We start from the raw sequence: 17,158 nt of genomic DNA, 5'->3' as shown, positions 1-17,158 counted from the left end.
GAAAAATAATTTAAACACTCAATTGGTTCTTTAAGTTGCCATGGCTGTGGATAGAACCTTTAGTTGGCTTTCTAAAGGGTACCCGCCAGTTGTTTTTCACTATTTTGAGTGTACAAGTTCATCTGTGTCTGTAGCTATTTAACCTGAGAGGAACTGAACATTAACAGGTTTAATACAGACCATCAACATCCTCAACAAGCTGTTACAGACACACTGACACTATTCTGTACCTGGAGCTTCACTGGAATAGGGTTTGGTTGAGGTAAGGGTTAGGATTAGGTTTTGGGTTGAGGTTAAGGTTAGGGTTAGGGTTAAGGCCAAGGCAGGTTAGGATTAGGTTTTGAGTTGAGGTTAAGATTAGGATTAGGGCCAGAGTGAGGATTAGGATTAGGTTTTGGGTTGAGGTTAAGACTAGGGTTTGGATCAGGGCCAAATTGAGGGTTAGGATTAGGTTTTGCATTGAGGTTAAGGTCAGCATTAGAGCCAGAGTGAGGATTAGGATTAGGTTTTTGGTTAAAGTTAAATTTAAGGTTAGGATTAGGGCCAGGATGAGAGTTAGGATTAGGTTTTGGGTTGGGGTTAAGGCTACAATTAGGGCCAGGGTGAGGATTAGTTTTTGGGTTAAAGTTAGGTTTAAGGTTAGGATTAGGGCCAGGATGAGAGTTTGGATTAGGTTTTGGGTTGAGGTGTTTCCTCCCACATAAACATTATTATCAAAAACCATCAGTCTTGTTTAAAAAAAAAGCTTCAATAATTTATAAGATAACATAAGCAAATCCCTGAAAAATGTACAATTTAAAATTAAATTTTAATGTAATTTGTAGTGTAAAAGGTCATATTTAAATGGAAATAAATGGAAATAAATCTTTTATTGTAATTTCCAGTATGAATTGTAAAAGGAAACTCAAAAGTTTAGCAGTTTAAAATAACAAACAAACAAAAAATGGGTAGAAGAATATGTTATACAGGTATAAAATACATGTTAACTAGCCCAATATCTGATTTTACTGAATATTATAAAAAATGTTTATATTATGCCAATTATAACTCTTTTATTATCTTCATTCCATTCCCTTTGTACAATCATTATAACCTGTGGTTACTTTGTGTATGCAATACAAAAGACTGCACTTAATTATGTTAAACAAACAACTGTTCAACTACACGTATTCATAATTTAAACTTTGTGTATATTAAAATCAACCAGAACTGCAGGCACACAGACTCAGCCAAAAATAAATAAATGAATATAAATAAATAAAAATAAATAAATAAATAAAACAAAATAATAATAAAATAAAAAGAATAATAAAAGAGAAACAACAGCTAAAACATAACAAAAATCATAACAAAAATCATATTAAGTGCTTTACAGATAAAAAGAAGCTGATGTGTCTCCTGATACAAAGACAGAGATGACCAGCCAGCCTAATTTTCTCTCACATGACTTGACAAAATGTGTTCAGCCACTTCCTGTACTGTTGCCTGACCTGGAAGTACATGAAATAAGAGAGTCAGGTAGTTTAAAACTCTAGAAAAGAAAACACAGAAACTCAACAACATAAATATTAGCTGTAATTTTTTTCTTCTATGATTTGATTTTATTAAAAACTGGAAATACAAGAAGGGCATGCAGATCATTGCACATGCCTAAGTGCTCACTGAGCTCAATAGGGGGATATGTTTGAATGGAAATTAGGGTGAATGGTGATGACCAATACATTTACAATGCAAAATACATTATATTAAGTGTCTGTAATAACTGTGTAGTTACACATGAATAACATATATAACAACACTGTAACTACTAATGATTTACAGATGGTCACTGTTACAGATGGTTTACAGAAATACAGCATGTGTAATTACACATGTGTATCAACATCAGTTTTGTCTCATGTAGTTACACAAGTGTATCTTCAACACAGGGACTTCCCTGTAGTGTAGGGTAACGTTACACTTTAAAATAAGTGGACAATTCCTGTGTAGTTGGTATGTAGGTATTGTGTAATAATGAAGTGGTAATATAGACATTGCTTTGGGGAAAATGCAACACATTTAATTAATGTTATAAAAGTTACATTTTAAGATAAAGGGAGATCTGCTCCACCGTCACATATACATACAGAATGGTTTAAAGCTGAAACTGGTTACAGTGTCACAGCACTAGCAACATGCTAGCTAAATGTTAGGAAAGCTGGCAGACACAGTGTTGGTAATGTCTTATTGTAAGTTATTACATACTTCCTTTTACTGCTGGAAAAAAGAAAAATAAAACTTCTAAAAAATGCTATTTCAGTCTGATTACAAATGTAATTATATTTGTTATTACCCTTGTGTAATTACATGATAGAGAATAGGCTGTTACAACCATGTAAAGATACATTTATGTAATTACATAAGGTGTACTTCTGTAATCCATCTGTAACAGTGACTAAATCATTAGTAGTTACATTGTTATTGTATATGTTTGTTCACATGCAACTATACATTTATTAAATGCTTAAAATAAGGTGGGACCAAATACATTGCTAGTGATTTGTTACAATGAAAAATTTAACTAAAAATGACAACTCAATGTACTGTGTTCAACTGAGCACACAATGTTGTCTCTTAATCTGTTTCCTTAATGCTGAATTGAACTATATCCTCTTGTACTTAAGAGGTAGTCTCACATGATCTTTTACCAAGAATACATGTTCGGGGACAACTTTGAGAACTTTTGGGCCAAATGTTGGTGGAAAGGCAGAATTATTAGGGGGAGAACAAACAAACTGAAATTTCTAAACTAATCCAACACTTTGGAGTGAGGTAGACAAAAAGGTGTGCAGAAACAACTATAAGGTTGAGAGTGCAGAAGTGTTCACACCACTGTAAAATAGTATGAGTTTATTCATAGCCAGGCCAGGCTTGGTAGACTAAACCTTTACCACATCTTGTTGGCAAACAAGCCAAGTCATTACTTTTCTTCTGAGGTAATGTACTCAGATTTTGGCTCCATTAAATCAATTTTATACATCTGACAAAACTAAATTAAAGGGCATTTCTGATACATCAATTTTGAAGAATGAAATGAAAATGAAAATGTTGTCCCCAGACAAGTATTCTCAGTAGATCATGTTTGGCCATTAAAGACTCAGTGTAATCTCTGTACTGTAAACTGGTCTAATTAACCTGTTAATCTATCCATTTAACTGATTAAATAGGAATGAGACTTCGAGATGTGACAGAAAGAAAGAGGCATGAATGAAGAATGGTAAAGGAAGACTAACAAAACTCTATAGGTATTTTCTAATTTACCTCATCATCAGAACACAAAAAACAAACCCATCGTTTTTTGCAATACACTAGAATCTTTTCTAAAAATATGGGTAATCTTGGCTTAAAGAATCAGAATTAACATTTGAATTTTTTTTTAAAGATATCAAGTTTCTTAAATGTCTTAATCATTATTATTTTCTGTCTTTTTGACATTTGTAAGTGCTTTGTGACCATAAAGGCAAGAAAACCTAGCTAGCCACCATAATACAATGAGTAAAGCTAAATCTTTATCGTATCGATATCCTAAATCTAAATCGTTTTTCAGTTTTTGACATAATTTGAAAATACCTGTTACTCTTTACATTGTGGGTAAATTTCATAATGAATGGACTAAAAAAATGACCCAAAATGACTTGGAAATAATTCTGGTTCCATCGACTTACATTAAAAGTAAAGAGTGTTTTTTTCCTTCTCCTGTAAAGTTACCATTTTGGAGATATGAGGCTTTCTTCCAACAACAGCGATATATCAGTTGCATGGGCAGTAGCAAAGATTAATGTTGTGCTCCACAAAAAAGAAAAAAAAAAAAAAAAAAACTGAATATAAATGGAGTATGAATGGAATATAAAAGGTACTGCCTGCACACTGCTGAAAAATCAGACAAGTCTTGCAAAAATATATATTTGTATCTTTAGAGTACAAAACAATAGACACAAACTGATAAAATGTTTCAGCTTCTTGCCATCATCAGTGCCCAGGAAGCAATTCTCTCAACCTACTTTTTTTTTGATAACTAATTGCCCTCATCTGTGTAGGTTCTGTTTGTTAAAGTGACAGTACAACAGCAAAAAGACACTCAATTGCAAACACAGAAATGAATTGCATGAAAAACCATTTCAAAATCAGATACATCAAACAAAGAAAGCCTCTTTTATAGAAAACAATTGGGATTAAGGGCATTTTCACAATTTCCTGAATACTTGAGTCTGCACCCAGAACCAATTGGGTTTGTTTGATGTGTGTGTGTGGGGGGGGGTGGTCACACAGAATAATTCCATCTGAACCATGGATCTATTGCACAATTCCATATGTCACTTTTGTGCATACAGGTTTGCAAAATACCCCCAGACCACTGATTTTGGGAGGACCAGAGATTGCTTATCTGAACCTCTCCTGGTCTCAGAAACACCTTTCACAGTCAACCCTACATACTGAACTCACAGAGCAAACAGTCCCCCAAAAAAAGAAAAAAGCTCTAGTGTGAAAATGTCCTGAGATCCTTTTTCGTCCCTTTATGAAATATTTAATAAACATTAAATAAACTAAATATAAAATTTTGCTGGACATGTCTGACATCGGGTCTGCATAAATTAAATGTTACATCAACTTAAAGTAAGATATCCAAGTACTTACACATAATAATTATATTGTGTTAACAAAGTCATGTGGAGCCAATATACATATTTTAAGTAAATTTTTAAGTAAATATTAAGCAACATTTAAGGAACGCTTAAGCAGTATATACTGATTTTTTTTTTATTAACCGTCTGGTGTCTGTGGGCATTTTCTTGATTTTTGCATATATCCTCAAATTTGCCTTCAAAGGCACTTGCATACAACATTATACCCATATATTATATATCAGAATGTTCAGAACAATCTCAGCTCTCTCACTATAATCAGGCACTTTGTCCTGAAGTGCTGTGAGAGAAGAGAGAAATTCAGCCCCAAAACTGAAAAAGTGAAATCCTGTTTTAGAAATTCTTAATATGTCTTGTGAAAAACATAGCTTTACTCATGTGGACTGTAACAAGGTGCAGCCAGAGGTGGAAATGAACCCAGGCCTCCAGGTATGGAAGGCTAAAGTGTTGCTGGTTGAACCACCAGCTGTGAATAGAGAGGGACCTCAATGGCAGAGCACAAGCACAGGTGGCAGTAAAAATCTAAATCAATAGTGTAACTAAAAGTTTAGAAATGCTGGCCAGGTGCCAAGGAGAAGCCTTAACTAAACTACCCCGAAAAGGAGAAACAAAGAAACACCCCACGCTGGGATTAAACCAAGGCTTAGAGGGTCACTGACCAGTGTGCAGCCAACTCAACTTCACCACCACTCAAAAACTAAACTGAAAGTGGGGCTAACCAAAGGCTCAAGAAAGGGAAGAAAGAAAAAATAAGTTAAATCTTTTTTCTTTATTTTCATTCCCTTTATCTTTTTTTATTCAATAATTTCTTCTTCTTTTAAATACTCACACTGTTGTCACAAGAGACATGAGAGTAAGGCTTAGAGGGACCAGGAGCAAACTCTGGAAGACTTGAGAGCAATTACCCAAATACTGGCTTGATCAAGAGGCAGATGCACATGGTATGCAAACTCAGGACTGAGCACGGAACAAACAAAGAGCCACTCTTAAGTAGAGCTGAATACAGGTGTGACCGGTTATCTCTAATTACCTAGAGGTGGCTCTGTGCTCCCAGCTAGTGGTGGCATTGAGTCTGACCACAGGATGGGTGACCCGGCTCCTGCCAGTGGCAGACTAAGACTGACCTATCACAGTGGACAAATTGTTTTGGTACTTTATCAAAGCCTTAAGTTCACATAAGTAGTGGAATGTATGAATACAATAGTCGAATAATGTAATTCTCATTGCTACATTCCAAAAGTGCTGCTGCAACTTCAGCGGCTGCAAACCTTTTACACACCATTTCTTGTCTGTCTTCAAGGCGACTGAATGAAAAATGAAGTGTTTCTTCATTTTGCTGGTGACAGAAAACTTATGAAATTAGGAAAATGCCTCCAAGCGAAAAGGGCATGTTTAGGATAGGATGCTGATTGAATTAGAGACAAGCAATGGCTGACCTCTTGGTCAAGGACACAGTGGACCAGGAAGATGAAGGTGCCCTGCTGGGAGTTGAGGAACAGGAAGACAATCTCCAGCACCTTACTGCCGTTTACGAAGAAACCCAGAATCCAGGGACAACCGAGGATGACAATCTGGACCAGTGTTTTAAAGACAAGAATTCTAGAGATACAGAGAGAGAGAGAGAGAGAGAGAGAGAGAGAGAGAGAGAGAGAGAGAGAGAGAGAGAGAGGGAGGGGCAGATTCTGCTTGTTTATTCTATTTTATGTGTTAGTGGTTAAATTGTGGTTGAAGTAGCATGGTGAATAACACCCCTGCCCTCCACATGACGCACTGAGCTTCCGAATGCAACAATAAGATGTGTGCTGTTTGTTACCTCATTTGCTTGATTTGGGAAATGTCACTGTTCAGAGCTGTCATGGTTGTTCTGAGTGTTATGATGATGAAGAAGAAGAAGATCAAGTTGAACTGCAAATGTAGGAAATGATTAGCAGATTATTCAGATAATTAAAACATTATAATTCCTACTGGATAAGCCAATGTGATGTATGTAATGCTCTCTCGGAATACTCCAAATGTTACTACAAGAATGTAATGTAGAAGAGAAATCTTAGCACTTACTGTAAGAATAAAACACACGGGACCCAGAAAACTCCACACAAAGTACCTGTCGGTCTTAATCCAACAACTGCACAAACGAAAACACAGACTACATCTCAGATTGTCATCTGAAGAATACATCAAAGGATTTGCTGGCTGATCATGCTTTAAATAGAATTTCTAGTGAAGGAGTTGCTAAATGAATATATACATATTTTAAGAAACTAACTAAACAGCTTTGGATGTAACCACACCCACTCTACATCCTTACCGTTCACTGCCGTATCCATCAGGAAACAGTCCGACAGACACGCCCACCACAACCAGTGGAATAACATATCCAATCACAATCAGATATTTCCAGCTAAGCACCTCCTTCTGCTTTGATCTGATCTTTGTGAGGTTCTTCACAGAGATCAAGAGAAGAACAGCTTCAAAGAACATCCACACAAAAGCGGAGAGAAAGAGAAAGTGCAGAACACCTGCCATCGCTGCACACAGCATCTGGAGAAAGAAAGAGAGAATATCAAATACAAAACACTGATAATTTATTAGATTTTAACCTTAACGCTCTTATAGCTAAAGAATGTTATTACTTTATTATTACCATTATATTTATCCACAGCTGATGAGGTAAAATAGAAGTAAATAATTCTCACCTGATTAGTCTGTATGTACTGCAGGAACGTCTGTGTGAGAAGGAAGAGGAGGTGAGCCAGAAACAGGCTGATGCACAGGTTTATCAGAGGAGCGGCGTTAACTCTCAGGTGTTGACGACAAAGGGCAAATGTCAACAGGGACAAGCTCAGGAACAACAGTCCCACTGCCACAGCCACCGTGTTGAGCAGCTCCAAGAGAGGGTCACTCTGGAAATCAACAGCCAAGCACTTTATTATCTGATCTCTTGTTCTGAATCTAATGATACTTAAACATTTTGATTAATTTACTATAGAACTAAAAATACATGAAGAATGAAGAAATATATATGAGGAAAAAAATACAGTTTACTAATAGTGCTTGGAGTGAAATGTTGCACTTATGTAGCTCAAGTGTGGCAGGTTAAAAAAAAATAGAGTGTGAAAGTTGCTGTTTCTTGGATCTCATAAAATACAGCATATGAAAAAATATCTTTGCTAAGCATCACCAACAGTATCAAGCCACTTCTAGTTCGGTCTCACTTAAGTTACTGATTACATAAAGCATTTACGTGTTTCAGGGGTAAACATTGTGATTATTATCCTTCCATTGTTTAGCTGGCCTTAAAGTTATACAGATGCTGTTTATAAGCTTCACTAAATCAATCCACAGTATTGGAATGGGGGATGGTTTAACTGCACTGTGATTGCTTGCCTTCTGTCTGTTGGCTGGTAATAGTGTATAACACTGTGCAAATGCTTTTGGAGGCTGGGTTTCAGTAAACTACGCTGCAGTTCCCGTGCAGTGTAGTGATCGTAATCTTGTTTTGGTTTTGTTTATGCCACAATAGCATACTGGAATATGTAGGAAGATGACTGCACTGCTGACAGCAGTAGGCTATAACCTCAAATCATGTCATAGTGAGAAAAATGTATAATTTAGGCAGCACTGACTTCAGAACTTTTTATATTGAATATATACAGAAAATATATTGCTTATTAATATGCTATTGTTTTTAGCAATAAAATATAAGTCAACAAAGTAACCTTCCTTCGAAACAATAACAAATAATTAATGAACAATTTGTGTAGTGTTTCCTTATTTTTTGATATGTTGTATTCTGCAATAATGTGGGCTATTTTGATTGATTAAAATTGTTGATTTACTTTTTTGTTGACTTATTTAAAAGTATTCTGCATGAAAGTCTTTTGCCAATAAAAATCCCCATTCTTCTTTTTTATATTGTGAATTGTCTATTTGAGTTATGAGATCATGTATGTATTGGTTGGTTAACTTCTGCTTTCTCATGATGTTTTAACTAGGCAAATTCATTTGTTTAAAGTTTGTTATGCCTCAAAATTTTGCATCAGCATTGCAGACACGTGATGTTATGTGTCTGTGGTGTCCTGAAAGTGTCTGTGTATTCTCTGTGTTTTGTTGCAGTCTTCCTTCTCCGATTGCCCGATAAAGGCAGGTTGGCCTTGCCATTGGAGAGTTGCCTTGTCACCTGACATAAGGCAGCGTTCCAGGTTTTTAGCATCACAAACGCCTCTGCAGTCATTCACAGCTTCTGATCAGCCTGAAGTTGCATCATCTATGCACTTGGTTATGTAGCCAGTCATGCGTGCCGTGTATTCCTCCAAATCAGCTGAATAAATATAGCACTGTTGTCGAAAGAAAACATCTCCAAAATGGTAACTTTACAGTAGAAGGAAAAAACCTACTTTACTTTTAATGTAAGTCAATGGAACCAGATTTTTTTCTAAGTAATTTTGGGCCATTTCCTTTGGTCCATTCATCATGAAATTTGCATGTAATGTAAAGGGCAACAGGTATTTCCAATTATATCAAAAACTAAAAAATGACAAAAAATGGAGATACAATGTTTTCTTCCGACAACAACAATATGTAGCAGCTTGCTTGAACATGTTCCAGTCTGTGTGTTCAAAACAGTTGTAAAATGCTGAGACGGCTTCCTCAGGCCAGGTTTTGCCTGTTTTAGAACCAGTTTAGCATGTTTGAGTAGAGGTTTGTATGCTAAAATGAATGTAAATTTGATGTGGTCCATGCAGCTGAGGTGGAAGCAGGCTTCAGCCACAGATATTGGTATAAACAAGGTCCAGTGTGTTTACTCCACGAATCACAAAATGAACATGCTTGTAGAATTTAGGCAGTACTGACTTCAGATTTGCATGATTAAAATCACCATTGACAATCGAACATTTGTTATGCTGAGGAGCTTGTAAGTGACCGACAGTTGATTAGCACTTCATTCAGCTCCCAGTTGCAAAGTGTCTGAATTTCTGCAAACAAGCAATGCATTCCCTACATTCTCCCCATGGGCGATGTTAGTGTCACAATCAGAGCAATCAGAAGAGGCTGATTGTATAAAGAGGCTTGGTTGTACAAAATAATTTGAATACTTTTAGACCATTGAAGTAAGTAAGTTAACATTTAAAATAAAAGTTAGAATAAAAAAGATCACTAGGACACCTCATTTCAGCTGGGATAGATGTAACTGGCAGGATTTTAGAGTCTTATAACTATCAGGGCTTTAGGATCTTAGGGTAAATGATAACTTGGTATCACGTTCCTTTAAAAGTTTGAAATGCAGTTTGTAGGTTTGTAGGTGAGTCAATTAGGAACGCACCTGGACACGATTAGATTCAGGGGCACAACACTGTTGTGCACAATAAAAATATTTTACATTTATATAAGTTGTAAAAGATATTAAAAAATACTAATCATATAATAGTAAATACTAAATATATACATAAACAAAAATATGTTTTTAAGCATCTAATAAATATAATCCAACAAGTAAATACCGTCCAGCTAAGTGTTTTTTATTTGTGATGCAGAACAAAGATTTTACCAAAATAAAACTAATTAAAAAAATAAGTTGTATAAATATCAGGACTTATAGGCATGTTAGATTGGATAAAATTAGTATCGGTACTCTGTACCAGTTGATACTAAAGGATTAGGTATGAGGATTGGTATCGGAAGGGAAAAAAGTGATATCGGTGCATCTGCCAAGGTCTTATATCTGATTGTTATTAAGTTGTAAAATATCAAAATCATGCAATCTTTCTTCCAAAAAAATATCTAAATCATGCAATGTTTTCTAAAATTTTCAGTTGATCTTACATAATCTGAGGGTGGGTTGGTTTGCATGATGAGAGCGAAGGTTGACAGGTGAACACAGGAGCACACAGAGTGGCTGCTGTTGGTCTGGAGAAGATAACAGCCATCAACAATCCATTCCATTTTATTCCAGTACACACAGGAAATTGTACCATTAGGGTCCATTTCCTAGGAAAAAAGAGAAGGGAAATGATTGTCCTTTGCTGTTTAAATCAAGACATTTGCTTCTTTGCTTTCTGCTACTTTACTTGCAACTGAACCACTATAAGTGTGAGTAGCAACATTATTTAAAGGAAATGGAGCACCTGTGATATAAACATCACCAAAAACATGGTGAAATCTACACAGAGTGCCCTCCACAAATGTTGAGAATACTGGTAATCAGGAGCAAAATGAGCTGTAAAATTCTTAATTTCTTATCCTTTTTATCTTTCATTCAAAATATTAGCAAGAATCAAACATTTACTTAATGTATAAAGACTGAAAGAAAAAAACTAAATCTTGTCACGAAATAAGTATTTTTCCTAAACATTTGTGTGCTACCATTGTTGGCACCCCTAGAAATTCTTAGGAGTGAAATCTAACTGAAGTACAGTCCCATTCCTATTTTATGTCTTAAATTCACCTGAGCAATTAGGAACACTTAAATAGTCAGCCATGACTTCCTGTTTTAATAGGGAATATATATGAGATGGAATACAAGACAAATTTCCTTAGATATCCATCACTATTAGAAAGACTAGATAATACAGCAATGATGTGTGACAAAAGGTTGTTGAGCTGCACAAATCGGGAAATGGCTACAAGAAAGTAACTAAACAGTTGAAAATGTCCATTTCCATTATCAGGGAAATAATTAAGAATAACTGGAGATACAAAGAATCTGCTAGAAACAGAATGTATCTCTATACAAACCCCAAGCTCAGTGAGAAGGATGTTTTGAGTGGACAAAGAATCTCCAAGAATCACAGTTGGGGAATTGACCAAATTAGGTCATAGGGTCTGAATGTCTCCCAAACCACAAACACCACCTATATTATCACAAGTTGTTTGGTGGGGTTGCCAGAAGAAAGCCACTGCTGTCAATTACCAAAAAACTTAAGCTCCTACAGTTTGCCAAATGTTACTGGAACTTTTAGTGGGACAGTATTCTGTGGTCAAATGAGACCAAAATAGAGGTTTTTTGGTAACAAACAGCAGAGATGAGTTTGGTATGGACACAAAGATAGCCAGGCAGAAAAGTATCCCATCCCCACTGTGAAGTATGGTGGCGGATCTGTGATACTGTGAGAACACTGTTTAGAAACACTGATATACTGTAAAATCCATGTTTGTTTTCATTCAGCACATCCTGGTTGTTTGGGAACTGCATGATTTTGAAATTGTGGCAAATAGTGTGCAGTGCATCAAAGGCTGATATTTCTGCTACGATGGGCACAGAAGCTACAGCACCCACAGAAGTGCACCAAAGAATGAAGTCGAAAGAGTTTCCATGTGCACTTTTAACAAAAAGCCACCTTTTGATGCCAAAACAGGGTGGTCACCTGGGCAAAACGTCAGTAGTTAAAACCCTACAATATAAAATAAACCTAATTATTAGATTAAGCATATCAGTAAAACTCACTTGATTATGTTTCAGAGTGAAGTTGACCGCTTTGGTGAGCTGTGTGTTGGTGGTTTTGGGCAGTGTGGCTGATACTACTATGGACATCATGGTTTTCACTGTGTTAGCAGTTGAGTTGAAAAGACTGGGTTTCAACATGCTTGCCATGTTGCTGAAGCTCAGGAAGGCCACAGCAGCTGATCCTGAAGCACATCAACAAAACCATATCACTATAAAGAGAAGTGCAAACTCACAAATAATAAATTAAATACACATATAACGTATTTCATGATTTTAGTCCCTATTTTTGTGAGCCTCAGTCCCCATTTTTTTTTCCATCTCAGGCCCCCTGACAATATGATTCTTCCTGATTTTTTTGTGTGTGATTATTTCCCTCCACTTTTATGACAGAGCTGCTGTGAACAACCAGCTAATTTTCCTTCCAGTTCTCTCCTTCATTCTACAATGTCTTAGTACTGAACTGCATGCAAAGACCGCTACTATACCGTTGTTATTCTTTGAAATCTGGATAAGGTCGATATCCATCTGAGTGTCGTTCATGCTGATCTGAGGGATTTTTTTCAGTGAGGCTTTTGGTCCAACTGCAAAGACTTGAATATCTGAGAAATATAAAGTATGAGTCATAAACCATCTACTAATGCCATGATGTATCAGTGTTTTAGATTAAATCAAATTAAGAGGATTCTGAAAATGTCTGTTGAAAAGAGAGATTTTTTTAATCCCAGTACATAGTTTTGCTTCTAGATCTTACTAAAGGATACAAAAGTGGAATAAAGGAGTATAATTTTTAACTATTCACTTAACTTTAATTAACTGTACTTAATAATTAGAGTACTTTTTACTTATGTAGTCATTTACCTAAGCCCTTTAGAGAGATGTTAACAGAGTCAGTGGTCTCTGCTGGCTTCACCAGTGTAGACACCAGTTTCTCAGTCCTATTCAGCACTGTGTTGCCATAAGATGCCAGTTTTTCTGAACGTGTTTCAACCTTCAGAAGTTGCTCCTGGGTATTCAGCACCATGTCTAAATACTTCACTACAACCTGATCAGTAATCAGAGAGAAATATAGAGATATTAATATAATGCACACTGAACTCATTGGCTATTACTCTATTTTTTGTACTGCTATTTTCTACTTAATTACAGAACTGACTTCTTGCGGGAGCACTTGAGCAGTGATCTTCTCAAGCTGGTTAAACAGATCCTCTCCACATTTTGGCGTGAACTTGTCCTAAAGCAAGAAGTCCATTGTGTTATGCATGATCGTGAACTATCTTCATCATTGTATAAAGCTCAGAAATCATAATTATGAGGTATTATGTCTAGTGAAATAGCCACAAACCTTGCATTCTGCGGATACTGTGATATCGGGGTCTGAAAGTGATGTATCAATAAAATAATGTACATTAAGGGTTTTTTTTATATTTTCATATAAAATGAAAAGCATAGCAACTTTGTTTTAAATTATATCAGTGATATTTGTGATTATTGCCAATGCATTAATGATTCCAGAAAGATATGTCATAATTATTGGTGTTCAAACTTGTCAGAGTTCATGATGTTGTATATCCCAACAAAACACTAATGTATTTGTGTTTTTACCACTATTATAGTGGAAAGTGTTGATTTTTAATGATTATCCCTCGTAAGGCCAATGCAGCTATTGCTTTATGGTTTGAGAATCCATACTAGGTATCATGTTCCAATAGAACTACCGGTAACACTTTATTTGGATGGTCCACTGTAGATTCTTTGTAAATGTTCAGTATATCTTTACGTAACATTCAACTAAATATCCATTAAATTCAACTGAACTTCAAGTTCAGTGTGAAAGCATTTATTAAATCTAACCCTAAACCTAACCCTCACCTTAACCTCAAGGTAAAACCTACATCTACTCCTAACCCTAACCCTAACTATAATGTTGTTGATAATCAACTGAACATCACCAGTAAGTTTGTTAATAATTTAAGTCTCTGTAGAGCATCTATATGGGACCATCCAAATAAAGTGTGACTGAACTATAGAGTGTTTTAAATAGTTTAAAATGTGTTCATTAGCAGTTATTAGTAGTAATAAGGTCATAAATATACAAAAAACTAGTTTACTCTTAAAACACATGAATTAGACAGTGACCTTTTTGTCTATGGTGAATCCATATTTATATATACATTGTTAAACCTCAGATTTATTTTTTATGATTTTTTTAAGGTATTTATGACCTAATTACTGACCACTAATGAACTAATTTTAAGCAATTCATAAACCATTCATGAGGGCAGTCTTATTCTAAACACATTTTTGATATCATTTTTCCTAAAAGGGTACCCATCACTGATAATAAAGTAATGTAATATTACATGCACCTGTTTTTTTCAGCAGCAGGAGTTGCAGTAGTTGTATTTAAGACATGATAAGTTAATGTCACTACAGGCTCAACACAACAGACAAATAGACAATTTATAAAAAAGTGATGGTGGTGAACTTAGCAATATTGTGCGACTCTGAACCTCTGCCAACTTCAGTTATTTAAAAGCTAAATGTTGAGATTTCCTCTGGACACCTACTTGGAGTGGTGGTCAGTTCAGTGCTAATGGCCAGAGTTGTGGTAGAGGCTGGCATGATGGTGCTCACATCTGAAAAGAGAGCGTATATCAAACTTTAAACATAAATTACTATAAAAAAATATGAATTCAAGTATTTTGAATCTCTTCTCATTAATCACACAGATAATGATAAATCATTTGTTGTGTTAATTGACCAGTGACACATCCAAGAGCAAACAGAGTCAACAAAAGAAGAGCTTTATGTTAATTAACAGCTAATAATTAAATCCCTGGTATTTTTAATGACTGATAACTGAAGCTGTAGTTGTGAACTTGTAACAAATGGCAGCAAATGATGTATTTATTACCCCTACAGCCTTAAGTTAAGAAGACAAGACAAATCAGACCAACGTTGAATTAGAAGCAGGTTGTATAGTAAGGCCTTTAAATAAGATTCAACCTGCATAATCATAAATCAATATTAGGTATGTTGCCTCAACTCAGTGTTGATGTATTTGGTATACTACTCAAGAGTACTCAAGATTTCCTCTGCCAACTGTTGAGTTGGCATTCAGTTTAGTGCAAAAAAGATACAAAGAATAAAAACAAAAAGTGACACCTTGCTAGTACAAATGCTAGTAAAAAAATAATGAAAATTCACAGTGTAAAGCCTTTAACATGTTTAGAGTACCTGCACAGTAAGCTGACTTGCATGAGACTGCCTTGGCAAACTTATAGACATAATAGTTTCCTGGACATGCTTTGACTTGAATTGGCGTAGATCTGTAGTAACAACAGTAACTTCCTGAATCCCCACAGACTCCACGAGTGACTATTCCATCCTCTATCTGAGGGTGAGATCCATTCAGCCACAGAGTGATATCAGTACCACATCTGAATCGATTAACACAGCTCTCTGGCATACGGACACTCGTCCCATTATACAGCAGCCGATACCAGCCAGTGCCATTGAAATAGTCGTCACATTTGGACCCTCCGGTCTCATTAGTGGCTCTCCAGGGTTGATCCAGAGAGGTGTAGTCATTACAGGGATCATAACTGGGAGTATCAATAGCAACTGTCATGAAAACAGATGTATATAAAAATAATTAATAACAAACAAATAATGGACACTGATGAACTTCACTTTTAAAAAGCAATAATAATGTAACATTATTACCCTTGTTTAATTAGATTTAGTGCAGTGCATTATGTTACACATTGAACAGAAACTGGACACATTTTTGATATCATTTAAAAGTGGCACTTCTGGTTCTTTATTGTCTGATCTAAATTGTCAACTCTAAACTAAATATCATTATGCAAATTGTATCTCATGAAATACATCTTGATGTACAGTGAGATTATACATGCATAAATCAAAACATTACTAATATGTTGGTTCTCCGTATGCCACCAAAACAATTTCAATCCGCCAAGGCACTGACTGTACAAGGCCTCTGAAGGTGCCCTGTAGTGTGCAGCATGAAGATGGTAGTGGTAGATCCTTTAAGTCCTGTAAGATGTAAGAAGCCATGGGCAGACTTACTGATCCAGCACATCCTAAAGACACTCGTTTGAAGTGCAATCTGGGGGATTTTGAGGACAGGGCAACATCTTGATCTCTTCATGTTCCTCAAATTTTTCCCAGGTGCGGTATATAGTGTGGCAGGGCACATTATTGTGCTGAAAGAGGCCACTGCTATTGGAAAATATCATTGACATGGAAGGGTGTACCTGGTCCATAGCGATGTTTAGTCAAGTGGCATGTCTCGCCCAGAGTTTGCCAGCAGAACATCAACCAGAGCATCAGACTCCCTCCACTGACTTGTCTTCTCATGGTGCCTCCAGGTAGCATCACTTCCCCAGGTAAACAGCACAATGTACCCAGCTGTCCATGTAAGAAAATGGGACTCGTTCGACCAGGCGACCTTCTTCCATCACTTCAAGGTCCAGTTTTGATGCTCGCATGCCCATTGTAGACACTTTCTACAGTGAACAGAGGTTAACATGGGGGCTCTGACTGGTCTGTGGCTATGCAGCCTCATAAGCAGCAGGGTGTGATGCACAGTGTGCTGTAAAACATTGCTTCGCATTCTGCCACAGTAGCTCTTCTGTCATTCTGGCCAGATGGGATCTCGTTTGTTGCAAAACAATAAGTCTTAGGAGCTCAAAACCCTGTTGCTGGTTCATGGTTTGTCCGTCTTCAAACCACTGTGGGTAAGTACTCCCCACTGCTGACTGGAAGCACCCCTCAAGAATTGTAGTTTCGGAGATGCTTTTACCCAGTCATCTGGCCACACAGATTTGGTTCTTCATGCCTGCCATTTCTCCTGCATCCAACAGTTCCATTGTGAGGACCAACTGTTTGCTTACCATCTAATGTATCCCAGACCTTGACATGTGCCGTTGATACTAGATAAAACACAACTTGCTTCATCTCTGGGTACTCATAAAGTTTTGGCTCATTGGTGTGTTTTTGCCGT

The 17,158-nt window shown here is 36.4% G+C and overlaps 1 protein-coding gene across 1 annotated transcript; it reads right to left on the bottom strand.

Annotated features, from left to right (window-relative positions):
• Positions 1-1,431: 1,431 nt before the first annotated feature.
• Positions 1,432-16,512, bottom strand: LOC118797941 (adhesion G protein-coupled receptor E3-like). Its single transcript, XM_036557240.1, has 15 exons — positions 16,410-16,512; positions 15,364-15,750; positions 14,694-14,762; positions 13,469-13,500; positions 13,280-13,357; positions 12,985-13,168; positions 12,612-12,725; positions 12,127-12,308; positions 10,506-10,670; positions 7,379-7,585; positions 6,991-7,223; positions 6,741-6,807; positions 6,496-6,587; positions 6,119-6,281; positions 1,432-1,490 (listed from the first exon to the last, which is right to left on the bottom strand). Exons 1-15 carry the CDS (start codon positions 16,510-16,512, stop codon positions 1,440-1,442), a joined length of 2,127 nt encoding a protein of 708 aa, XP_036413133.1. The 3' UTR covers positions 1,432-1,439.
• Between the last annotated feature and the right edge of the window lie 646 nt (positions 16,513-17,158).

Source organism: Colossoma macropomum, unplaced genomic scaffold, assembly GCF_904425465.1.
Source record: "Colossoma macropomum unplaced genomic scaffold, Colossoma_macropomum, whole genome shotgun sequence".
Lineage (NCBI taxonomy): Eukaryota > Metazoa > Chordata > Actinopteri > Characiformes > Serrasalmidae > Colossoma > Colossoma macropomum.
Note: the sequence above shows the minus strand (reverse complement) of the source record. Positions and strands in the feature narration are given on the sequence as shown.